The 27,392-nt window shown below is 42.2% G+C and overlaps 1 protein-coding gene across 1 annotated transcript; it reads left to right on the top strand.

The window, feature by feature from the left end:
• Window positions 1-878: 878 nt before the first annotated feature.
• On the top strand, window positions 879-6,083 carry LOC104234638 (uncharacterized). The gene is made up of 6 exons (XM_009788232.2): window positions 879-1,421; window positions 2,134-2,232; window positions 3,507-3,684; window positions 4,328-4,425; window positions 5,542-5,603; window positions 5,699-6,083. Exons 1-6 carry the CDS (start codon window positions 987-989, stop codon window positions 5,820-5,822), a joined length of 996 nt encoding a protein of 331 aa, XP_009786534.1. The 5' UTR covers window positions 879-986; the 3' UTR covers window positions 5,823-6,083.
• Window positions 6,084-27,392: the final 21,309 nt, after the last annotated feature.

Here is a 27,392-nt window from a genome sequence, read left to right as displayed (position 1 = left end):
TTAGTCCCGGGCGTAGAGCTACCGGAGGCAATAAGAACAATATAAATAAGCAAGTAAAGTGTTGTTGAGCTTTTGATAGAATATAGTATATGCTTATCATCAAATTCGTTTTCTACAATGATGGTAAATCTCACTATTTATAGTTACACCCACGGAACAAAGTCCTAGGATCAAGCCCATCTTTAATGACAATTATGAGGGCCATTGAAGAATGTGTAACGGTGGGTAGTAAGTGTCATATTCTCTGCAATAATCATGCACTTAATGCTATAGAATATTCTCCACTGGATGCTACCGGATGACAACCATTTATTTTGTCTTTATGAATATCATTCTATCCGTAGAAAGCGAGATCATGGCCTTCGGTTTGACTGTCTTATGTCTTCGGCTCCACGTGTCATTTTCTCAAGTGATCATTAAATACGAGCATATTTTATCCCATACAAGTTTATGATTTTTGTGTGAAAAAATAAAGTTATATGTATTTGGTGAAAGATATCACAATTTTATGACCATTTGTGAAATTTATCCGACCATTAATATAAATAGTGACGTAAAACATGATTAAGAAAATCAGCCAGCTGAGGCAGAATATTTCTGAACATTTGTGGCAAATTAGGAGTATTTATATCCAAAGAAATATTCATAATAAGCTAGATATGCTACAGCTCCGAAAATGGAGAATTTTTGTATTTTGAGACCTTTTTTTGTCTCACAATTGTGTGATTCCAGAATTTTATGGACCCAAATATAAAATATGGATCCATAAATATGTATTGTGTGAAGCACAAAATAAAATTGCTTCGAAATGGAGGACCCAAAAAAAAAAGAAAAAGAAAAGAAAAGGTGGCTCCAAAAAAGGGTCATGTGTTAAGTTCCGCCGCGTCATTGACAGGATTAGCCTCCCGAGTCCTATAGTAGTACTCCTCTTTCTCTGCCGGCAACATAACAACAATCACAATCACTTCAGTCTAACGGCATCTCCCATGGCCGCTTCTTCTTGTACAGTTTACCGTTTTTTTCATCTCCGTGCCCTATCTCCTCCCAACAGCAGTGGAATTTTCAGTTTTCCCGGTGGTAGTAGAAGCAACAAGAGCTTTTCAGCGTTGCGCTTTTCAGCAAAAGCAGCAAAGAGTGACAGCGGCGCAAATGTGAGTAGTGATAAAAGGAAAGAAGAGAAACAACAAGAGTTGGAAGAAGAGGAGGTAGAAGAGGAGCTTCCATGGATACAGGAGAAAGCATTGGACCTGGTTGAATTCACCGGTTCTGTGACTCAGGCTCTTCCTGGGCCCAGGGTCGGCCAGACCTCCTTCCCATGGATTTTAACGGTTCCCTTGGCTTACTTTGGTATTACTTTTGTCATTGCCTTCGTCAAAACCGTCCGCAAGTTCAATTCCCCTCGGGAGAAGCGCCGTAAATTGGTCCGTCTTGTAACTCTCTCCTTATTTCCATGCTTCATTTATTATCACTGTCTGTCCTTTACAAACTACAATTCTTCTTGGATTTTGTGTAAATGGCTGGGAAATCACCCTTAGAAACACAATTAATAGTAGTATATCTTAAGAAACATAGTCGTGCATTGACGCTCACTGTCTTTTCTATACTGGAGTTTTATTGCTTGGTTAGTCATTCAAAAGTTAATTCCCTTATTATATCAATAACAAATGGACATTTATGGTCAAACTCTTTCAAAGAAAATTGTTGATTATTATTGTTTCAGATGTTCATAATAGAAAGGACTAAACTGGAAGCTATTTTAAGGAATAGGGTTATATGAATATTTCCTGAATAGAAATGAAGAGATTAATGTTCATCCAGTCATTTTGCTCCATCTCTACCTAACTACACTAGTAAACAAATGTCCTTTTTCAGTGTTGATGACAGAAATGAAGTGCATAACTCTACTGATGCACTTCTATTCTTTTTTATTTTCCAATAGTGTCTTAAACTTCTCAAGTATAGTACAACAAATAAGATCAAGTTGCTTATTAGCAGTTTGCCTGCTGTGGAGATATATATGCTGAGTTTGCTGTAATATCATGGTTTAAGAATGTAATGTGTGAATGGTCATCTTGTAGAAGGGGAACTATTATGTGTTTCTTGATGAGTAGCCTGACAAGTACGGCTTTTTAGGTCAACAAAAATGCTGTGTTATGCAAGTTAATCGATGAATTATTTGAGAAAGGAAAAGACAATGTTGAGCCTGCTAGTTTGAAGGGACTGGCACAAAAGGTATGATTTATTGTCTGTAATTCTTTCTCTAGTTTAATTTGACATTTCATCAAGCAAATTCTCCTTCTCCACGGGACAACATCTAGCTTTCCTTGTTTGCAGTAAAGGTAGGCTTTCAAAATCCTGTTTCTTTTTCCTTGTATGTTCAGGGTTCACAGTTATGTCTCTTTCAAATCGACTATTGTACCATTGTCGATTAGATGCTTCTAGGTCATAATCATAGTCAACATAATAAAATAAATGCTTCTAGGTCAAAATCTCATCTTGTAGCTAGTTTGCCCATTATACTTGTAAGTCTCTCCTCTATGTTCTCATGGTATTGCAATTTTTCTTGAGCGTTGCCCCTTCTCCTTCTTTCCTACCTCTGTCATCTTTTATCTTCATGTAAATATCAGTCTTATCCTGAAGTAATTAGGAGAGCTTCTGAGAATCTGATCAACTAGTTTGCAGTTTAGACAATCTTCTGCTAGGAGCTAACCGTTTAGATTACTTTCAGTATCTAGTTAGCTTTTAATCAACAAAGCAAATAATTGTCTACTAATTTTATTTGATGAGGATATGTATATTATTGACTTGAAGCTTAATGGTTCTGGAAATTTCTGTCTAAAAAGTTGTTGAACAGGATGATATAGTAGAATCACTCCCTTTTACCTTTTCCTATCACTAGTGGTTGTGATAAACTCTTTTTGGGTGCAATGCCTCTGTAACTTTGTTTCAATATCTTCAGTAATATTCCTTTCCTTTAAACCGACTGGCACTTTTTTTTTATAACTGTGGTATCCGGGCCAGCTTGCGCGCATCTCAACTAATTCCACAGGATACCTGACACCTCCCACCAGCAATAGGTACCACGTAACTCTAGCCACTAAGGCTTGGATAGATAGGAAGAAATCACCTAGTGTCTTTTGCCTCCGCTGGGATTTGAACCTGAGACCTCATGGTTCTCACCCACTTCATTGACTACTAGGCCGGTAGGCCCCACTTCTTCTGCCTATAACTTGGTATCTTCTCAAGATGCTTTGTTTTTGCTTGTCGTATTGAATTTTAACTAAAGATTCGTCTTTACTGGTAGGAAATGCACTTAGCCTTTTCTTGTGGAGGTAAAATTTGAATTAGGCATCCATATTTAGGGGTGGAGAAGATAGGTTTCTGCTTCAAATATTTTTCTAATGCCCAGTTGCTTTCTTTTTGTTTAATACATCTAAAATATGTCATCTGCCTGTTATTGATTCAATTGCTCATTATAGAGTCTTGAATTAAACCATGTAATGCAGGTAGGTTTTGATATGGAGGAGATTTTCCGAAAATATATTCGGTACTCCTTGAATGAGAAGCCATTTAGCCCGGATTTAGTAGCAGATTTAATTCAGTTGAGGAAAGCATCAATGCTGACTGATTCTGAAGTAGCTGTAGTACTGAACGAAATTTCACGTCGAATTGTTCAAGACAAAGGTGTTGCTTTTACTGAATTTGTTTTAACCCTTGATTCTCTCTCTCTCTCTCTCTCTCTCTCCCCCCTTGAGTATCTGTTGTATGTTCTTTTTTACAGTATAAGGTCTGATCTACACTTGTCAAAACGAAAGGTCTGATTACACACCCGCACACACAAACGCAGAGGCACACACACCAAAGGAGAAGAAGTAGCAAAATATTCTGCCTCATTGACCTTGAAGAAACTCATGTTTTTATATAGCCAATGAAGTTAACTTGTGGGTTATGGTTGGACTTCTTGATTGAAAGCCTATACATTCCAATGATCTATTGTTCTTTCCACTGGTCAAAACTGCATGGACATCAACTACTTTAAGGACCTAAAGCCAAAAAAGATTTCATTGCAATCTGAATGATTGTTTAGGTTTGGTTTAAAATCAGCTCAACAAGCAACTCAATGTTGACATCATTTGTTACTTATTTCAGCATTCAGTCGAAAGAACTCTGTAGCATGGTCTCGAATTGTTTTCTTCATATGTTATCCCCCCACCCATTTTAGCACTTATAGTGGACATAATCTGCTAAAAATTTGTCATGGCTAGCTTTTATTTTTTTATCTCTGCAACAGTTTATTTACTGAAAACAAGTGTCTCTCAACTTTCAGGTCCAGTGGTTATGGATGTATCAGGCTATTCTGAGAAGGGTTTGAAGAGAAAATTTGCTGTGCAAGCTCTTTTTGGGAAGATTTATTATCTCTCTGAGGTAAGGGGGGGACCTATCAAATGAGGTGCTATCTTACTTCTTAACATATTGTGCATCAGAATGTTTTCAGATATTGTTTTTTTTTTTCTTTCCTCTGGTTATAATTGTGACATGATATCTTGATCCCTTCATCCTGAATAACATTGCTTGGTTATTCTTTTCTTTACTAAATTGACTTTGAAGAGTATCTTCTCCTCATCTGTCATGTTAAATACCCTCCTTTTGAATGCTTTGTTGTATAGTTTCCTTTACTAAATTGGCCATGAAAAGTATCTCCTCCTCAGTTGGCTTATTTAACTCTTTTCCGATGTGTGCTTTTGTTTTTACTGTATGATCTAACTGCATAATGATCTGTAGACAAGCTAGTGACTTTGATACATTAGCATTTACATCTCAACTTGATTGCTCAGTTGTGTGTCATATAAAGTTAAAGATTTATATGTTTATGTTTAACTAGGATGTGTGAACTGCCACTGGTCTGGGACGAAGATAAAATGAAACTTGTTAGCATCTATGGTCAGGTGAATTCAAGGTAGATTGTTGCTGGCCTGTGTATAGAAATACTCCCTCTGTCCAAAAGAATTGTACTTCCTTTTTGGGTTGTAACAAAGTGGTTTTACAACAATAACAAAGTGGTTTTAGTTTCTCTTAAAAAGGGAAAGTTTTCTATATAACTCGAAAGTTACCTGGGATGCATTTCTACTCTATGAAATACCACTTTTATTCTATTCTATTATCTGAAAATAAAAGATAATTGTATTTCCCACGTTTTCCCCTAGAAATACTAAGTAACTCACTCTTTTAGCTGTTCTCTTTGTATCAGTTACGGGTCAAACTAGCATTCTTAAAATTGGACAGGGGATTCATCTGAACTAACTTCCTTGGTAATTTCTAGCATATTGAGACGCTGCATCTAATTTTTCAGTGGCTCTGCATTTTCCTGTGTTTTGGTCGATCTTTATTCCTAGTCTGCCTATCTTGTTTAAAGATGTAAAATTTGGTTTGACCACTGTACATGAACCCACTCAAAGTTTTCCAGTAGAGTAGAACTTTTTATTTCATTGTGAAGTGCTTCTGAGTTCTGAGTTTAACCTCAATTGACTGTCTTGCTTACAGCTTCCAGAATTCTGCTCAAGGGATAGCTCCTTAACTGTTAAGGAAATATTTGGAGTGGCAGAGTAAGTGACTTCTTCAAAAAAAATTGTCAATCATTGGGCGAGACATTGGAATTCCATTGATCACTGTTTGCTTTTCCTTACCTAATCTTTCTCAGTGAGGATGCTGAAAAGCTTCGTTTACATACCATCCCAGAAGCTGGGAACATGGATTCACTTGAGAGGATGGTGAATGAGTCAGATTCAGAAGTTTGGGGTGATGAATCTGCTAATGTTTCCTGATTCACATCTCTTGAGTGTAGGGCAGTTGTTGGTTGGGAACATTGTGGAAAGTAATACAAAACTATGATGAGATAACTCACTATAACCTAGACATCCTTTGCAGGGCCCAAGTCATCATCCCTAACAGCGGATAAAGAGAAGTCATAACTCCAAAACTGCAGCTATAACCAAACCACCACGCGTCTTGTGAAATTTAGTCTAGAATTGCTTCAATTTTGTGCCCAGACCACTTTTGATACAAAATGCTTGGTGTTTGTTGAATGTGTTTGTTCGAGGTAAACCTGTGTATTTCAGTAGTGTAAGTCGTGAAACAGCAGAAATTACTACAAGTTCCTTGGTGCCAGGTAGGGGTGGCAATTTGAGCCCAAACTCATATAACCCGCCCAACCCGTCCAGAGATTAATGGGTTGGGTTACAAACATTTTAGCTCATGGGTCAATTTGGGTTGAGCCCAAGTTAACACATTATATTTTATAGCTCATTCTGACCCATTAAGCAGCTCAAATATAACCCATGAAGCTCACCCAAAACAAAAGGTATCTCAACCCAACTTATATAAAAATTTATTGGCGAAATGGCCTCGTGGCCACTTAAATTTGCTTTCATTTGTAAAGCCGATACAGGAACTTACATAGTTCCCATTTGAACACTCAAACTTACATATTTAATAACTAATAAACTTATTTGACCGTTGACCATGCACATGTGGCAGTGGTGTCACACCTCCTTTTCTTGCGCCCGCCCCGAAGGGTAAGATGCGCGAGGGAGTTTTTCCAATTTAAGTGACAATATTCGAAATGAGATTATTTATTTAATTCAGAGTCGCCACTTGGGAAAGGTTTGGCTTTTGGTGTCCCAAGTCACCGGTTTATCTTGAATCCCAAATCGAGGAAATTTTCGACTTTTCCAAATGAAGTCTGCGAACCAGAAATTCTAAGTAAGGAATTCTGTTGACCCGAGGGAAGGTGTTAGGCACCCTCGAATCCCGTGGTTCTAGCACGGTCGCTTAAATTGTTATAATGGCTAAATATCTGATTTAAATACATGTTGTGACTTATGTGCTTTTATTAAGTTTAAACCGCTTTTATTATTATCATTTATTTTTATAGAATTGCAACGTCGTGAAAATGCATCTCGAACCACGTCACAATCAATGCACCCGTAGTTGTTAACACATTTCGACTTCGTTGAGATTTGAATTTGGGTCACATAAATGCGCACCCGAATTTAAGAATGTAATTTAATTAAGTCGCGCCTAAAGAGTCTACGCGTTATTATCTTTGGGGAAGGCAGTGAAATTCACTAAACAATCCATCCCAAATTCTAAATATTTATTATGACCAATTATTGAGGGCCCCGCAATTTGCATTTTTATTTGACGAGGCTCGTCTCATTAATTTTAAAAGGATAATCTTAGCATGACTATATTTCTATTTTTTTTGTTTTTCTAAAATAAATGAAGAAAGAAAATACGTGTTAATTAAATTGCATGCTTGGCCAATTTGACCTCTTATTAGTTATTGGATTAATTCTCTACGAGGTGGGAAATTTTTGTACCTTATTGGACATGCTTTCAGTTTGATAAAAGAAATTGCATACAAGACAAATAGCATGCTAAACTCACCCTAGACGTCTGTCCCATTTTTATTTAAGCTGACCTTTTAACCAGATTAATAGCATTGACTACTATAAGCTACTACCAATGGGGTTCGGACGTGGTCCTATAAACTGCCTAACGAAACCCAATTTTGATAGAGTTAGTTTAAATGACTCAGAATTATGATGCGACTTTTGTCGAATTAAAAGCATCCTGCCTTACATGTTTAGGAATAAAGATAGAAGCTGAGATTTAACTGCCAATGTACTAAACACACGCGCACTCCTGTCATACAGACGACTTAACAACTGAAACCAAATAGTGTTAAATAGACTAAACTTCTATTAAGTACACATTGCACAAATGTATATTTTTTTATGGAGCTACAAACTGAAAGTTACACAAACCCAAACACATTTAAAAGTTGTAAGTGCAGCAGATGACCAGGTTCCTTTGCATCTTTCATTTCATGCCTTTAGTGTTACATCAGTATGAGATTCGAGTGTGTACTTGGAAAGTGCTTACAATTGAAGAAGCAGGAAAGTCAGTAGAGCAGTAGTAGCATACACCAAACAGCAACAGTAACAACAGGTAAAAACAGAACTAATCCCAGTGCAAGATGCAACTATAGCCGATGGAAAAGTAGCAAAATGACAGCAGCAAGCAGTGTAGTAGTAACAGAACTCCAGATAGACCAAATCCAGGAATAAACTAATGCAACACACAACCAGTAACCTCAGTTAAAGACTTGGAAGAATCAGTATTGATTAAACAGGTTGAAAACAAGTGAAATCCAAACAACAATAGGAAGAAACAGTTTCTGATTTTTTTCTGTATGTTTTCTATTTCTTGCTCTCTCTCTATCTGTGTTTTTCTCACTCAGTGTATGTCTGTATATGCCTGTCTTTGTGGTATCTCTCTCTGTATATGTCTGTCTTTGTGGTATCTCTCTATTTATAGCCTAGCATTAGGCCATTTACAGCCTGTTAAACACAATTAGAACCCCCCCTCTTTTCTGTTGTTTTTCCACTCATCTTTTAAAAGTAGAACCCTTCCCATGAGATTCCCTGACAGCCCTTTATCATCTTATTTAAATTAAGACCAAGGTATGGGCAGCCTGAAGGTGGCATGACAGCCCATGCTGTCCCATTTGCTCTAATTATTAAAACACTATAGTGCACATGCTATCAATTCAGAACTCAAGTTGAACTGAAAACCACAAACTAAACTATAAATGTTTTCTGATTCAAATCCGCAAACAGCTATACTTAGTTCCCAGTTGGATTCAGACAGAACCTCACACAAAAACCATAACATGAATCAGATTATTATCATTCAAAGCTAAACTAATTGGCGACGTATATCGACTCGACTATACTAGTTGTAACACATACAATCGAAGCCAATGATCAGAAATCTAACATTATCAACGTGTGATTCAAATTGTACTGACTGAACAAGGTTGTACTGGGGCTAATTAATCAACCAAATTTAAATTCAATTGATTGTACAACTTACACACATACACATGATCAATAAATGAAGAGAAACTTGACTAAATACAGAGGTCCGGGCAAGGTGGACAACACAGTCGACAAAAATTCAAAACATAAATTAAAGAAAACATTTGGACATATGAACAGACATTCAATTACAACAGACAAGATGAACTGATAAAGAAAAAGAAAACAAAAATTACCTTAAAGCCTTGAAAAATCAGAAAGCCTTAGCTCGGATTTGAATCGACCTTTCTTGGGGTTGAACGGACTTTAATCGAAGTGTTCTCTACTGAGAACACTTCGATTAAGGTCCATTAGACCCTAATCATCTAGTTCAAATGGACACAGATCGGGCTCAGGGTTCCTAATGGGCAGATTTGGGATTTGGGTTTCACTGGTTAGATTCGGACCAAACCAAGCATGGTTTGGTCACGAGGGAAGTCAGAGGAGGGCCTGGTATAAACCTGGGGTGATTTGGTGTAGATCGAGTTTTTTGTTCGAATCTTCAAAGGAAGATTCGAGAACCTAGGAGTTGATTCGAGGCAAAGGGACAACAGATCCATGTTCAGGGTGGTGAGGCGGTCCTATGGTGTTAAGGTGGGGGTCACCAGCGTCCATGCCGCCGGGTTTTTGGTGAGGGGAAAGGGGGCGGCTCTAGGGTTCCGGGGTTTTGGGCCTGTGAAGGGGATGAGGACGAAGGAGGGGTGTTTGGATAGGGGGCGGGGTATAAGAGGAAAGCTTATATATGGGGTGGATGGCTTGATCTCGGCCGTTAGATCAATCGAGATCAACGGCCTGGATCTGAAGGTTTAAACGAACGGTGTTGTTTGGCTTAGTATTGGGGTCAGGGTTGGTTTGGGTAACGGGTCGGGTAATGGGGTTATGGGTGAGAGATTTGGACCGTTGGATCAATTTGGTTTGATGGTCGAGATGGATTGGCATTGAAACAACGTAGTTTTGGTGTCAAACTACGTCGTTTTGGTGGCCTGGAGATGGGCTGTTTGGACTGGCTGCTTTTGGGCCTCAGGTTTAAAAAGAAAAATGGGCCCAATCTGAGTTTAAACCCATTTGCACCATTTTTCTTTTATTTTCTAATTTTTAAACACAAAACCTAATTAAATAAAATTAAACACCATTAATTAACACTTAATGTAATTATTACACACATATTAAAATATTTAAAGTAGGTAAAATCACACCAAGGCAACAAATAGGACAAAAGATTCATATTTTGTGATTTTCCTTTTAATAACCGGATTATGGTCCAACTATACACGACACATTTTTGTATTTTGTTTGATAAAAATAAAAACGAACAAGATCACAAATAACTAACAAAAATGCCACGTAAAATCCAAAACTTGTACAGCAAGACCATTTGCCATTATTTTTATTTCTTTTGGAGTGATTGTCGCGTAAACAAAAATCACGTGCTCACAGCTGCCCCTCTTTGTTCGGAAACACGAAGAGTTTTCGTGCAAAGATAAAGTGAGCGGATATGAGCGATTTTTGCCTATTGGAATACTCCGTGTGAAGCACTTTTTTGAAAGATTTGACCGAATCTTCGCTTCAAAGATTTCCTACATATCCTGGGCTAAACAGGAATTAGGGCAATGTAGTTCGGGAAGCTTTGGTAGCTGGGACTACCATGGGATTGCAATGCTTGTCGTTACTGCTGTTGCCGTTGCCGCTGCTGCTTACCGACTCCCTTATTACAACCAAAGGGAAATTGAAATTGAACTAACTACTTGTGCTTGTCAATTGCTAGTTACAAAATTCCTATCTATGATTCTTTTGCAACTTGATCTTGGGTCTTAGCTAATTTTGCTTGTAGACTTCGATCTGAATCTTGATGCTTGCAAGTTGTAGGTGCCTGTTTATTTCTGGGATACTGAGTAAGACGGGATTGGCAGAACTCGGGACCTTGATTGAATCTTGGAGCGATTCGCCCTTTGTTTTCTCCAGTATCTCGGGGCATCTTCTTTTTTTTGTCTTTTCTAGGTTGAGACTCATCGCGTGGGTCGTCTTGATCCATGCGTCTCGAGGTCAGACCTGCGGGGAAAAACAAATGGACGAAATTTTCTGCCCCAGTTTTACTAGGAAAATTTCGTGAGTTAAATGCCGGGAAGTTCATAGAATTGATGAATGGATTGGAAAATTTCAGTCTACCAAATGCAACTCCGGGATTGGATCCCTAATATTGCCATAAGGTAAAAATGCTCTTTTTAGGGTTGGAGCCCTAATGCTGGCTAAACGGAAAAACGCTCAGTTCAGGGTTGGAGCCCTAATGCTGGCTAAATGGAAAGAGTTCAGTTCAGGGTTGGAGCCCTGATGCTGACTAAATGGAAAAGTTCAGTTCAGGGTTGGAGCCCTAATGCTTACTAACTGGAAAAAGTTCAGTTCAGGGTTAGAGCCCTAATGCTGACTAAATGGAAAATGCTCAGTTCAGGGTTGGAGCCCTAATGCTGGCCAAATGGAAAAAGTTCAGTTCAGGGTTGGAGCCCTAATGCTGACTAACAAACAATGCTCAGTTCAGGGTTGAAGCCCTAATGCTGGCGGAATGGAAAAAGTTCAGTTCAGGGTTGGAGCCCTAATGCTGACTAAATGGAAAAAGTTCAGTTTAGGGTTGGAGCTCTAATGCTGAATAACAGAACATTGCTCAGTTCAGGGTTGGAGCCCTAATGCTGGCGGAAATGAAAAAGTTCAGTTCAGGGTTGGAGCCCTAATGCTGACTAAATGGAAAAAGTTCAGTTTAGGGTTGGAGCCCTAATGCTGACTAACAGACAATGCTCAGTTCAGGGTTGGAGCCCTAATGCTGGCGGAATGGAAAAAGTTCAGTTCAGGGTTGGAGCCCTAATGCTGACTAAATGGAAAAAGTTCAGTTTAGGGTTGGAGCCCTAATGCTGAATAACAGAACAATGCTCAGTTCAGGGTTGGAGCCCTAATGCTGGCGGAAATGAAAAAGTTCAGTTCAGGGTTGGAGCCCTAATGCTGACTAAATGGAAAAAGTTCAGTTTAGGGTTGGAGCCCTAATGCTGACTAACAGAACAATGCTCAGTTCAGGGTTGGAGCCCTAATGCTGGCGGAAATGAAAAAGTTCAGTTCAGGGTTGGAGCCCTAATGCTGACTAAATGGAAAAAGTTCAGTTTAGGGTTGGAGCCCTAATGCAGACTAAAGGGAAAAGTTCAGTTTAGGGTTGGAGCCCTAATGCTGACTAACAAACAATGCTCAGTTCAGGGTTGAAGCCCTAATGCTGGCGGAATGGAAAAAGTTCAGTTTAGGGTTGGAGCCCTAATGCTGACTAAATGGAAAAAGTTCAATTTAGGGTTGGAGCCCTAATGCTGACTAACAGAACAATACTCAGTTCAGGGTTGGAGCCCTAATGCTGGCGGAAATGAAAAAGTTCAGTTCAGGGTTGGAGCCCTAATGCTGGCGGAAATAAAAAAGTTCAGTTCAGGGTTGGAGCCCTAATGCTGACTAACTGGGGAAAGTTCAGTTTAGGGTTGGAGCCCTAATGCTGACTAAAGGGAAAAGTTCAGTTTAGGGTTGGAGCCCTAATGCTGACTAACAAACAATGCTCAGTTCAGGATTGAAGCCCTAATGCTGGCGGAATGGAAAAAGTTCAGTTCAGGGTTGGAGCCCTAATGCTGACTAAATGGAAAAAGTTCAATTTAGGGTTGGAGCCCTAATGCTAACTAACAGAACAATGCTCAGTTCAGGGTTGGAGCCCTAATGCTGGCGGAAATGAAAAAGTTCAGTTCAGGGTTGGAGCCCTAATGCTGGCGGAAATAAAAAAGTTCAGTTCAGGGTTGGAGCCCTAATGCTGACTAAACGGAAAAGTTCAGTTTAGGGTTGGAGCCCTAATGCTGACTAACTGGGGAAAGTTCAGTTTAGGGTTGGAGCCCTAATGCTGACTAAAGGGAAAAGTTCAGTTTAGGGTTGGAGCCCTAATGCTGACTAACAGACAATGCTCAGTTCAGGGTTGGAGCCCTAATGCTGGCGGAATGGAAAAAGTTCAGTTCAGGGTTGGAGCCCTAATGCTGACTAAATGGAAAAAGTTCAGTTTAGGGTTGGAGCCCTAATGCTGACTAATAGAACAATGCTCAGTTCAGGGTTGGAGCCCTAATGCTGTCGGAAATGAAAAAGTTCAGTTCAGGATTGGAGCCCTAATGCTGACTAAACGGAAAAGTTCAGTTTAGGGTTGGAGCCCTAATGCTGACTAACTAGGGAAAGTTCAGTTTAGGGTTGGAGCCCTAATGCTGACTAATGGGAAAAGTTCAGTTTAGGGTTGGAGCCCTAATGCTGACTAACAAACAATGCTCAGTTCAGGGTTGAAGCCCTAATGCTGGCGGAATGGAAAAAGTTCAGTTCAGGGTTGGAGCCCTAATGCTGACTAAATGGAAAAAGTTCAGTTTAGGGTTGGAGCCCTAATGCTGACTAACAGAACAATGCTCAGTTCAGGGTTGGAGCCCTAATGCTGGCGGAAATGAAAAAGTTCAGTTCAGGGTTGGAGCCCTAATGCTGACTAAACGGAAAAGTTTAGTTTAGGGTTGGAGCCCTAATGCTGACTAACTGGGGAAAGTTCAGTTTAGGGTTGGAGCCTTAATGCTGACTAAAGGGAAAAGTTCAGTTTAGGGTTGGAGCCCTAATGCTGACTAACAAACAATGCTCAGTTCAGGGTTGAAGCCCTAATGCTGGCGGAATGGAAAAAGTTCAGTTCAGGGTTGGAGCCCTAATGCTGACTAAATGGAAAAAGTTCAGTTTAGGGTTGGAGCCCTAATGCTGACTAACAGAACAATGCTCAGTTCAGGGTTGGAGCCCTAATGCTGGCGGAAATGAAAAAGTTCAGTTCAGGGTTGGAGCCCTAATGCTGACTAAACGGAAAAGTTCAGTTTAGGGTTGGAGCCCTAATGCTGACTAACTGGGGAAAGTTCAGTTTAGGGTTGGAGCCCTAATGCTGACTAAAGGGAAAAGTTCAGTTTAGGGTTGGAGCCCTAATGCTGACTAACAAACAATGCTCAGTTCAGGATTGAAGCCCTAATGCTGGCGGAATGGAAAAAGTTCAGTTCAGGGTTGGAGCCCTAATGCTGACTAAATGGAAAAAGTTCAATTTAGGGTTGGAGCCCTAATACTGACTAACAGAACAATGCTCAGTTCAGGGTTGGAGCCCTAATGCTGGCGGAAATGAAAAAGTTCAGTTCAGGGTTGGAGCCCTAATGCTGGCGGAAATAAAAAAGTTCAGTTCAGGGTTGGAGCCCTAATGCTGACTAACTGGGGAAAGTTCAGTTTAGGGTTGGAGCCCTAATGCTGACTAAAGGGAAAAGTTCAGTTTAGGGTTGGAGCCCTAATGCTGACTAACAAACAATGCTCAGTTCAGGATTGAAGCCCTAATGCTGGCGGAATGGAAAAAGTTCAGTTCAGGGTTGGAGCCCTAATGCTGACTAAATGGAAAAAGTTCAATTTAGGGTTGGAGCCCTAATGCTGACTAACAGAACAATGCTCAGTTCAGGGTTGGAGCCCTAATGCTGGCGGAAATGAAAAAGTTCAGTTCAGGGTTGGAGCCCTAATGCTGGCGGAAATAAAAAAGTTCAGTTCAGGGTTGGAGCCCTAATGCTGACTAAACGGAAAAGTTCAGTTTAGGGTTGGAGCCCTAATGCTGACTAACTGGGGAAAGTTCAGTTTAGGGTTGGAGCCCTAATGCTGACTAAAGGGAAAAGTTCAGTTTAGGGTTGGAGCCCTAATGCTGACTAACAGACAATGCTCAGTTCAGGGTTGGAGCCCTAATGCTGGCGGAATGGAAAAAGTTTAGTTCAGGGTTGGAGCCCTAATGCTGACTAAATGGAAAAAGTTCAGTTTAGGGTTGGAGCCCTAATGCTGACTAATAGAACAATGCTCAGTTCAGGGTTGGAGCCCTAATGCTGTCGGAAATGAAAAAGTTCAGTTCAGGATTGGAGCCCTAATGCTGACTAAACGGAAAAGTTCAGTTTAGGGTTGGAGCCCTAATGCTGACTAACTGGGGAAAGTTCAGTTTAGGGTTGGAGCCCTAATGCTGACTAAAGGGAAAAGTTCAGTTTAGGGTTGGAGCCCTAATGCTGACTAACAAACAATGCTCAGTTCAGGGTTGAAGCCCTAATGCTGGCGGAATGGAAAAAGTTCAGTTCAGGGTTGGAGCCCTAATGCTGACTAAATGGAAAAAGTTCAGTTTAGGGTTGGAGCCCTAATGCTGACTAACAGAACAATGCTCAGTTCAGGGTTGGAGCCCTAATGCTGGCGGAAATGAAAAAGTTCAGTTCAGGGTTGGAGCCCTAATGCTGACTAAACGGAAAAGTTCAGTTTAGGGTTGGAGCCCTAATGCTGACTAACTGGGGAAAGTTCAGTTTAGGGTTGGAGCCCTAATGCTGACTAAAGGGAAAAGTTCAGTTTAGGGTTGGAGCCCTAATGCTGACTAACAGACAATGCTCAGTTCAGGGTTGGAGCCCTAATGCTGGCGGAATGGAAAAAGTTCAGTTCAGGGTTGGAGCCCTAATGCTGACTAAATGGAAAAAGTTCAGTTTAGGGTTGGAGCCCTAATGCTGACTAATAGAACAATGCTCAGTTCAGGGTTGGAGCCCTAATGCTGGCGGAAATGAAAAAGTTCAGTTCAGGATTGGAGCCCTAATGCTGACTAAACGGAAAAGTTCAGTTTAGGGTTGGAGCCCTAATGCTGACTAACTGGGGAAAGTTCAGTTTAGGGTTGGAGCCCTAATGCTGACTAAATGGAAAATGCTCTGGGGATACTAACTGAACTGTTTTTTTTTTTGAGTTTTCCTTGTTTTAGTAAAAACGTAAAAGAGAATTTTTTGGAAACTTCCCTTTCGAGTGGATTCCTTATTGCCAAACTGCTTCTTGCACTCATGTGTTTCTTTTCTTCTTTGGGTGACACCTGCTTCTTGCACGGTTGTCTTGGATAATACTTGTTTCAACTTTTCAAACAAAGAACAATCATTAGCTCGGAAATGGCGGTTGGTTCGGTGACCTTGATTGTTCCAGTTGCTTTGCTGCGTCCTTATTTCTGTTGAGAAACTCTGCCATTGATTGGATTCAAATGGCAAAACCCTTTAGACTGCTCAGGCCTGCGTTTCAAGATTCTGTGATGATTTGCCTTGTAAGGCTTTGGTTTTTCCATACGGTTTTGCTTGGGGATTTTTCAACGGGGATTTTATTGGGGATACTCTGTGGGGATTTGTACAAGGGGAAGCTCTGTGGGGATTTGTACAAGGCGCACTTGCTGGGGATTTGTTGCAAAGCGGACTTGCCAGGATTTGTTGGAGCAAGCTCACTGGGGAATTTTTACAAAGGGAGGCTCTATGGGGATTTGTACAAAGGGAAGTTCTGTGGGGATTTGTACAAGGCGAACTTGCTGGGGAAATTTCTCTCTTTTTTTTTGGTGACTTTACTTTAAATGCAGTCAAACATCATGATTCATCAGGTTTGGACAAACGTACCAACGAAATGAGGCATTTCCCTTGCGAAACGGAATTCCGTGAAACCAACCCTGCCACCTGTCCTTTCCGGTATATCTGGAACTTAGGGTTAAAAATGAAAGGGATTCGAAGAAAAACAAAGAAAGGAGAAAGCGAACTTTAGAAAAGAAGTGTCCTTTTCGGGACAAGAAAGACTTATCTGAGGAAGACAATGCTGACTTTAAATGGACATGACATGCTCTTTGGACTGGACGCCTGACCTTCAATGAACTTGCATTTCTTCCCGAACCAAAATGGATCTGTGTTTCCAAACCGGTGGAACTTTGCCGAGACCTCCTTGGGTGGAGTCGTTCTTTCGGCCAACAGCGCCCTTTGCGGGTTTTCGCTAGCTGACCTCTCTCATTTCCCTCCTTGCTGTCGCTCGATAGCACTCTTTGCGAGTTTTTTACTACACAAGCTCTCTCATTTTGGTTTCTCTACTCTCGTCGCCTCGCGGTGCCCGAAGGTTTTCACCGACAAGACTCTCTCATTTTATTTCTCTCAATTTAGAGTGTAACGGCCTCCATTCGTGACGCTTCTTGGCTTCCCGCTACCTTTGGTAATTGATCCAAAAGGCTTGTGCTTGGCAAAGAAAAGCAGATGATACTACGACTTCTAAGCCGTTTGACGTGCCCCGGTTTCAATTTCAGGGTAAATGGGATTTTATTGTTGGTGTGACTGAACCTCAGAGAGAGGCTGCCTACGTATCCATTCGGAATCAAGTCAGACGTAGTTCAGGCCTGACCTACAATGAACTGTTTTGTTTGTTTTGTTTGTTTGTTTTTTTTTGATTGGTAACCAAAGAACTGTAACCGGCTCAAAGGCTTGTAGAGAGAGTTGATAGTGTTTGGGGTAGTGGGAATAAAACCTCCCTCATTTCAAATGTGTCAGGATCGCTGGGGTGTCACTCAGACATAGTATCTTTTGACTGCATCAGCATTCACCACTGTTTCAGGATCATTTCCTTCAATATCACCTAGGTACAATGCTCCTCTCGGCAATATCTTCCTGATGATGTATGGGCCTTTCCAGTTTGGAGCAAATTTCCCTTTTGCTTCCTGGTGATGTGGCAGAATGCGCTCAGTACCAGTTGACCCACTTTGAAATTCCTGGGTCGGACTTTCATGTTGTAAGCACGGGCCATTCTTCGTTGGTACAGCTGCCCGTGACAAACCGCAGCCATTCGTTTTTCGTCAATCAAAGTCAACTGCTCCAATCGAGTCTTAACCCACTCGTTGTCTTCGATTTCTGCTTTGACAATGGTTCGAAGCAAAGGAATTTCTACCTCTGCTGGTATTACAGCTTCGGTCCCATAAACCAAAAGATAAGGGGTTGCCCCTACTGACGTCCGTACCGTAGTGCGATATCCCAACAATGCAAACGGTAGTTGTTCATGCCATTGTCGGGAACTCTAGATCGTCTTCCTCAAAATCTTCTTGATGTTCTTGTTTGCTGCTTCTACAGCGCCATTGGCCTTGGGCCGATAAGGAGTAGAATTCCTGTGCGTTATTTTGAACTGCTCGCATACATCTCCCATCAAGTGACTATTCAAGTTCGCTGCGTTATCTGTGATGATAGTTGCAGGAATGCCGAAACGGCAGATAAGATTTGAGTGTACAAAATCCACTACAACTTTTTTAGTGACCGGCTTGAGAGTGACAGCCTCTACCCATTTTGTGAAGTAGTCGATGGCAACTAGTATAAATCTGTGTCCATTTGAAGCCTTTGGCTCGATTGGTCCAATGACGTCCATGCCCCATGCAACAAATGGCCAAGGTGCAGACATGGGATGCAACTCTGTGGGAGGTGCATGAATCAAATCACCGTGCACCTGACACTGATGACACTTCCAAACGAAGCCAAAACAGTCCTTTTCCATGGTCATCCAGTAATAACCTGCTCGAAGGATATTCTTTGCCAAGACATACCCGTTCATGTGAGGTCCGCACACTCCTGCGTGTACTTCGTGCATGATCTTCCTTGCCTCCTCGGCATCAACACATCTTAGTAGATTGAGGTCCGGGGTCCTCTTATACAACAACTCACCGCTCAAAAAGAAACCACTTGCATGCCGCCTAATGGTTCTCTTTTGATCTCCAGTAGCATGCTCGGGGTATTCTTGTGTCTTCAAGAACCTCTTGATATCATGGTACCATGGCTGTATGCATGATCCTGCCTCGATTACGTTACAGTAACCGTGTCTTTCCCTGATTTGGATTTCCAAGGGATCGACATGGGTGTTGCCTGGGTAGGGTAGCATCGAAGCCAAGGTAGCAAGTGCATCTGCTAGTTCATTGTGACATCGCGGGATATACCTGAACTCTATTGATTTAAAACGCTTGCCGAGGTCTTCCACATGCTGTCGGTAAGGAATAAGCATGACATCCCGAGTTTCCCATTCACCTTGGGCTTGCCGAATAATCAGGTCGGAATCTCCCATAATCAGTAAGTCTTCGACATCTTGATCGATCGCCATATGCATGCCCATGATGCAGGCTTCATACTCAACTGTATTGTTTGTGCAAAAGAAATGCAGTCTAGCTGTGGCTGGATAATGCTGACCAGAGGGCGAGATCAAAATTGCCCCAATCCCTACATCTTTGGCGTTTACGGCTCCATCAAAGAACATCTTCCAAACATGGGCTTTTTCCGAGACCACTTCTACGGTGTTTATTTCTTCATCTGGAAAATAGGTACTCAAAGGCTGGTATTCCTCATCGATTGGATTTTCGGCCAAATGATCTGCTAGCGCCTGGGCTTTCATTGCCGTGCGAGTGACATAGACTATGTCGAATTCGGTAAGCAAGATTTGCCACTTGGCCAGTCTTCCAGTAGGAATTGGTTTCTGAAATATATACTTCAAAGGATCCAGCCTGCTTATGAGGAAAGTAGTGTGAGCTTGGAGATAATGTCTCAGCTTTTGAGCAACCCACGTTAGAGCGCAACATGTTCTTTCCAGCAGAGTGTACTTGGCCTCGTAGCTGGTGAATTTCTTGCTCAAGTAGTAGATTGCTTGTTCTTTCTTTCCGGTTATGTCATGTTGCCCGAGGACGCAACCGAAAGAATTTTCCAAGACTGTCAGATACAAGAACAGTGGTCTTTCTGGCTCTGGTGGGACCAAAACTGGGGGATTTGAAAGATATTCTTTAATTTTATCAAAAGCTTCTTGACACTCAGCCGTCCATTTGATCGCCGCATCTTTCCTCAATAGCTTAAATATGGGCTCACACGTGCTAGTTAGTTGGTAAATGAATCGACTGATATAGTTCAACCTGCCCAACAAACTCATCACGTCTTTCTTCATTCTTGGGGGAGGTAGATCCCTGATAGATTTTATCTTTGTTGGATCTAATTCGATACCTCTCCTGCTCACTATGAAGCCCAAAAGCTTGCCCTATGGGACTCCGAAAGCACATTTGGCTGGGTTCAGCTTCAAGTCGTACTTCCTCAGTCTCTCGAAGAACTTCCTCAAGTCTTAGATGTGATTATCCTGCGTCCTGGATTTGATTATCACATCGTCCACGTACACCTCTATTTCTTGATGCATCATGTCATGAAAAATGGCAGTCATGGCTCTCATGTAAGTTGCCCCAGCATTCTTCAGACCAAATGGCATAACCCGATAACAGTAAGTGCCCCAAGGCGTGGTGAAAGCAGTCTTCTCGGCGTCTTCTTCATCCATCAATACCTGATGATACCCAGCGTAACAATCTACGAAAGACTGGATCTCATGTTTGGCGCAATTATCAACAAGGATGTGGATGTTGGGCAATGAGAAATTATCTTTGGGACTCGCTCTATTCAGGTCTCAATAGTCCACGCACACCCGAGTCTTCCCATCTTTTTTCGGCACTGGAACCACATTTGCCAACCATGTTGTATACTGGACTACCCGAATCACTCCCGTTTTCAGCTGCTTGGTGATCTCCTCTTTAATCTTGTCACTGACCTCAGTTTTGAACTTTCGTTGCTTTTGTTGAACTGGAGGACAATCAGGATGAATCGGCAATTTATGAACCACTAGATCAACACCTAGTCCCGGCATGTCATCATATGACCAAGCAAACACGTCTTTAAATTCAAAAAGAAGTTGAATTATCGCCTCTCGCGTTTTCTTGTCCGTGTGAATGCTTATCTTGGTCTCCCGGATTTCTTCCGGGGTTCCTAAATTTACCGGTTCAGTGTCATTCAGATTTGGCTTAGGTTTATTCTCGAAATATTCCAACTCTCGGTTTATCTCCCTAAAAGCTTCTTCCGCATCATATTCTGGTTCTGGGTTCATTAATTCGCAGTTAAATAGCTCATTGTGATCTGGGCGTGAAGTCCGCAAGCATGTCATATTTAAAGCCGCATTATTATAACTGAAAGAAAAGATAAAGGAAAAAATAACAAAAATCAGAACAAAGGAAAAAATGAGAAAACAATGATTATTTTTTTTATTTTTCTTGGAATTTGGACGACAACAATGTTTACAACTCAGGAATTCAAAACAACAATTGAAGGGAAGAAAATATCCAAGTTATATCCTGGGATGACTCGTGATGTAGGAAAGGTGGCAGGACAGGTCTACCCGGACTTCTGCCTAGTCGGGAATGGCGTGGCCTCCCAGTTTCGAAGTTTGGCGTTTGGCCCCATATATATCATCTCGGCGGTGCTGGTGCCTTCTCCTGGTTGAACCATGTGAGCCTCATAGAGCATTTCTCTCATTGCCCCACATATCTCCTCGATTTCCTCAGCCGTGAAAACCTCATCGTCTTCTTATTCAGTGTATCTTGGTCCGACGAAGGTTTCATATAAATCCGGTAGTGGCCGAGGCAGTTTCCAACCCCCTATTCTTCCTCTTCTTTTCCCATTCTTCATCTTCTGGAGTGGGTTGAAAACCTGTCCCAAAAAGTTTCTTGACAAAAGGCAAGGTGATGGGTTCCGTTATTCCTTGCAATGTTCGTCCGAGCCCTTTCCCTGGCCTGAATCCGTGCCGGATCATCTCTTTAACCACCATAACCGAGGCGTTAGACAAGAAAGGTTGGGGGCAAGGTCTTCCCTCTTCATGCTGCTCTGCTAACACAATCTCGAAAGCTTGATAGACCGTGTGTTCGCTCCCTTCTCTTGGTTCAAGATATGGGATGGATGGGTCCCGATAAATAGCATGCTCGTCTTCTCCATGGACCACAATTCTCTCGGTCTTCGTACTCAAACTTCACCATCTGGTGAAGAGTGGAAGGCACAGCTCCTGCCGCATGAATCCAAGGTCTGCCGAGGAGGAAATTGTAGGACGTATCCATGTCAAGCACCTGGAAAGTTACTTCAAACTCCACTGGCCCTATGGTCAACACCAAATCTATTTCCCCAAGGGTGTCTCTCTTGATGCCGTCAAAAGCCCTTGCGCAGACATTATTGGGGCGGATTCTTCCGGTCCCAATTTCCATTCTCTGTAGCGTGGAGAGCGGACAAATGTCAACACCTGAACCCCCATCCAACATTACCCGCTTGACGTAGTAGTCTTCACATTTAACTGTTAGATGCAAGGCTTTGTTGTGTGCCGCTCCCTTTGGGGGTAAATCGTTCTTGCTGAAAGAGACCTAGTTAACGGCGAAGAACCGTTCTGTCATTCGTTCCAGTTGTTCGACTGAGGTTTCAACTGGCATGTATGCTTCGTTCAGGGTCTTGAGTAAGATCTTTTGATGCTCGGCCGACCTCATCAGCAATGATAGCATGGACACTTGCTCGGGGTACTTGCGCAGTTGATCTACCACTTCGTAGTCCGGCATTTTCATCTGTTGGAAGAAAACTTCCGCTTCTTCAACGCTTACAGGCTTCTTTGGTGGGAAGCGTCTCCGTGTGGCATTGTTTAGCTCTTGGGTGTTCGAATACCTTCCAATGAAAGTATTTTCCGGAAGTTCTCCCGTGACTTCTTTACCTTTGTACGTTACCAACGTCCTCTAATAGTTCCACGGTACTGTGGACGGGTTTGTCATCGGCTTTTGTGGCACGCGTCCGATAACCACTGGCTCATTCAGCCGAGGTGGTTGAATCGTCCCCCGGACCACATAGGCCCCCTTTGGTACGTACATAGGTTTTGCCCTTTTGACCTCGAAGCTCTGCGGCTTCTTTGCTCGACCTCGTGAGATGTAAAGAACTCCATTCTTCACAGGCACCGCCTTCTTCTCCACCCTCTTTTCGGGCTTGCACTTTACAGTACTGGCCTTTTCCCCTTTTTCTGGTTTCTGGGCTGTTTCAGGCTTTTTCCCTGCATCGACAATGGCGATTATAGCTTTCAAAGCAGGGTCAAATTCTTTGTCTTCGCAAATCATTCCGATCAGCGGCCCATTATTGTGAGCAGGTAATGGATTGTTAGTCACGTTTGGGACCTCCTCGTCCCTTAGCACTATTTTCCCTTGCTCTATTAAATTCTCGACTACCCTTCTCAAAGCCCAGCAGTCATTTGTATCGTGCCCTTCTGCTCCTGAATGATAGGCGCATCTAACACCGGCTTTGTAAGAAGGTGATGCCGGATTGTGCCTTGTCTGAGGGACCGGCTGCAGGAAACCCAACTGGACTAGCTTTGGGAACAAAGTAGAGTATGGCTCACCGATATGCGTGAAAGTCCGCTTTCTAGGTGGTTCCTGAGGGCGGAAGTTATTTTGAGGAGGCTGTGGGTTATAGTGGTTGCGGTATGGAGGCTGATTTCTGGGAGGTGGAGCTTGGCCTCGGTTGGCTTATTGTGGCGGATGGACATAAGGCTGGGTGTTCATGATCATGTAGGGTTGAGGAGCATATGCTATGTTTTGGTGGGGGTAGCAGTGTTGTGGGGTCATTTCTGGAAAACGGGGCCTGGGATTACGATATTCCCTTGCTTCTGATGCTGCCATGGTCGTTTCTTCCTTTTTCTTCCCTCTTGCCATTCCTCCGGACCCGCTTTGGACGGCTTGGGAGGTTGCCCTTATGGCTGATTGACTCAAAATCCTACCCGTTTTCAGCCCATTCTCCACCATCTCTCCAATCTTAATCGCTTCTGTGAACGACTTTTCCATGGCTGACATCATGTTTTGGAAATAGTCGGAATCTTGAGCCTGGAGAAAAGTAGTGACCATTTCTATTTCGTCCATGGGAGGCTTCACCCTTGACGCCTGTTCGCGCCACTTAATAGCATATTCTCTGAAGCTTTCTGAAGGTTTCTTCTTCAAGTTTGACAGAGAATTTCGGTCTGGTGCAATGTCGATGTTATACTGGAATTGTCTCACAAAATCTCTAGCGAGATCATCCCATATATGCCACCGGGATATGTCCTGGTCCATGTACCATTCCGAGGCTATTCCTACCAGACTTTCCCCGAAATATGCCATTAGCAATTCCTCTTTTCCGCCGGCTCCCTGCAATTGGTTGCAATATTTCTTGAGATGAGCAATGGGGTCACCGTTCCCGTCGTACTTCTCAAACTTTGGGGTCTTGAAACCCACTGGGAGGTGCACGTGAGGGAACATGCATAGATCGGTATATGAGATGCTCTTTTGTCCGCTCAAACCTTGCATGTTCTTCAAACTCTGCTCAAGGCTTCTCATTCTTTTGGCCATCTCTTCTTGTTCAGCCATTTTGGGGTTCTGATCATGCATAGGTGCAAACTCGCACTGAGGCTGTGGAGGATGAGTGCTAGTGACGAACCGAGTTGGTTCCATTGAGAAAGACGGTGCTTGGAACGTAAACGAGGATGAGTCAAAATTTGGCTTGTACGTAGCAGGTTGTGCCGCGATCGGGCAGGGTGGTGCAGTAAAGATGTTTGTGTTTGCATCTGTTGTTGATATCCGGGGATGAGAATCAGAGGGCGATCCAGCAGAGAAGGGCGAAATGGCCGGGTATCCGAACGGGGCAGCAGGATAGCTTATGGGGACATTAGAAGTCCCGCTTGTCCTAGAGTATAACTCAGGGAATCCAGGGACGACACTTGGTGGCTCTTTTCCGTTATTCCAGTCGTCCAGCATTTCCAACATGCGGAGCCGCAGGATTCTATTTTCCTCCGTAGTTGCGGACTCGGGCGTGAGGACGGTCGAGATCGAACTCTCCTCGGAAACAGGAACTGTTGGTGAAGGAATTTCTGCAGACATTTCTATGCTTCCTTTTGACCTTGTGAAATAAGTGTGAGTACCGCCTCCTGACTTAATAACAGGTAATTGATCACTCCCTTTCGACCTCGTGAAGTATGAGTGCGAGGCCAGACTTTCACCAAACCAACCGCCTTTTCCAAAAACCTGGAGGAACTCAACGACAAACGAATGGTTAATTCGAAACAAATAACAGATGGGCAATCTCACGTTGGGGCATAATGCACCTATACAGTTAAGTGGATTCCTACATGTTTGCGACGAAAGCATGCATCATTCCAGCTTCCTTTTTAGGATTCCCCTTTTTCTGTTTTTTTTATTATTATTTTTTTATTATGTTTTTATTTTTCTTACTTTCTCCTTTTGTTACTGTTTTCAATTTTTTGTGGTTAAAATGCGACCGGATCCGATGAGGATTGCCTACGTATCACGATGCCACGTGAATCAGATCATTACGTAGTTCAAAACACAAATGAGCGTAAAAAGAAACACACCTTTTATTGCTGAAACGGTCTATTACAAACTACATTTTGCAAAAAAGAAGAGCAAACTTTGAAAATAAACCTAGACTCAAACAGACTAAAACACCTAGATGCGAAAGACAAACAGAAGATGTTAAGATACAGACTCGACCTATGAATACATTATGGTTTCGAAAATTGGTGCCCGCGGGGCATCGTTCGGCCTCGCCGCGGTCCTAGGTGTGAGATCCCTTTCAAGTTGTTTCAGCTCATACATGGTTTGCTTGACATAACCCATCACTGCCGAGAGAACGATAATGCTGGTCATGTTCTTACACCGTAGACATCGTCTGATGATGGCGTGGGCAATGGCCCTGATCCTATCTCTGGTTTGTTTCTTCTCTATGAGTAGGCGTCTTATCTGATCACTGCACATCTTGAATACCTGAGAATCCTGTATATGCTGATTCTTTAGTTGTTGCACTTCTAACTTCATCTGGGCTAACAGGTCATAACAGTATCTGCTCTCAATTTGGAAATCCTCGGCCTGATTAACTGCTTTGATCTCAAGTGTAGCCATCTTTCTCTTCATTTTGGCAACAGTTTTCTCGTGGTCGCCTTTTAATTGATTCAAGTATCAGCGATGCTTTTCTGCTTTTGTATCCCACTGTGCCCTGAGCTCTGCCATGATGTTTTCAGACTTCTCTAAACCATCTCGCCATTCCCTGACTTCACTTTTCAGCCTTTTTATCAACTGCTCGTCTGATCGACTCCTTGGCTGTTTATCAGCATCCATCCTCATCTGTTTGATCTGGACCCTGAGCATTTCGTTTTCCTGAGTCAACCTGTTTTGCTCTCCTAGATCGGTAGCAACTTGCACGTTGTGCTCATATTTCAGGCTTTTCACTTGTTGCTTTAACCTGCTGATTTCGGTACAATAGCCTCTTTCTTTCGCCAACCAATCCTACTGCTTTTGCGACGACTCGACGAAATTCAGGATGTGGGGTCTTTTAGCCTACCTTTCATGTTCGAGTTCTCTTCTGTACCATGCAAGGTAGCCTGGTGCCATCTCACTTTTGGCCCGATCCCGCACGCAAGTATCTGCTTTCAAATATTGACATTCATTCCAGATCTGGCGGATTTTTACTTCAGGAAATTGTCCGTCAGGACTTATCTCAATTGTTTGAGCGCTAAGATCTTCCTCGTGTGGTACTATCTGGCATTTTCCGAGCTGTCTCAAAACTCGGCAGGGCGCGTAAGGTTGAATTCTCTTAAGCCCCATCAGTAAGAAATGAGTTCTAGTTGCTGGCATATATATGACTTCATCAACAGGAAGCCATCCCAGTGTCCACTGTATTTGGCTGGCAGTAAGAGCTTGAAAGAATGAGGTCCATGCCATAACTCCTTCGGGCAGACTGATATCTTTGGTTCTCGTGTAAAATTCTTCTATGCAAGTTTTCTCCGAGGAACCATGGCTCAAGAGCTCGGAACGATGGCAGAGATGTTCAGTCATCCACATTTGTAGCAGCAAGTTACAACCTTCGAAGAAATTCCCCCGGCTTTGCACACTGTGAGAGCTCGAAAGATATCAGATACCACCATAGGCACGAGAGTACTATCGTTCTGAGTGAGCAAAGTACTGACTATTCCGGATATTTTTAGATCAATATTCCCATCTTTCCTTGGAAATACTAAAAGGCCTAAAAATGTCATCATGAAAGCCACCCGTCTGTGCTTATCCCACTTCTGACGACTACCTTTGCTGCATAGCTTGTTAATCGAATTGTTGAATCCTCCTACATGACCATACCTATCGTATATGAAGCATGGATTACAAAAACCGGCGGTCAAATCTGGGTTGCGGACCGTCCTGGGTATTTTTAGTAAATCTAGGAATCGATGTACCGTGACAGCTCTTGGGGCGACCAGGTATTTTTGTCTTAACGGAAGTTCAGCATTTCCGATGTACCCAGCCATTTCTTCCATAGTCGGGGTGAGTTCAAAATCGGAGAAGTGGAAAACATTGTGTGCCGGGTCCCAGTAGGTAACCAAAGCTCTTATGATATCTCCCCGAGGCTGAATTTCCAATAAACCCACGAGACCTTTCAGATATTTCTTGACCTCATCTTGTCCTTCAGCACCTAGATCATCCCACCATAGCCGTAACTTGACAGGGATTTTAGTCATTATCGAAAAGTGTTCATTTTGCATCGTGCTCATCCTGCACATTTATTAAGGTGACTTTAAACAAAAATAACTTGACTCGAAAATATTTTGACTATATGTATTATTATTATTTATTTTTTTGGAATACAATTTTTTAAAGAAAAAGCAAGAATATGTTTTTTTTTGGATTTTTATATATTATTATTATTTTTTATTTTTCTTTCAAAAAGAGATAAAGAAAATATTCTT

The sequence above is a fragment of the Nicotiana sylvestris genome, chromosome 4 (genome assembly GCF_000393655.2).
Source record: "Nicotiana sylvestris chromosome 4, ASM39365v2, whole genome shotgun sequence".
In the NCBI taxonomy this organism is placed as follows: Eukaryota; Viridiplantae; Streptophyta; class Magnoliopsida; order Solanales; family Solanaceae; genus Nicotiana; species Nicotiana sylvestris.
The sequence above is the reverse complement of the archived record's forward strand: the minus strand, read 5'-3'. Positions and strand labels throughout refer to the sequence as shown.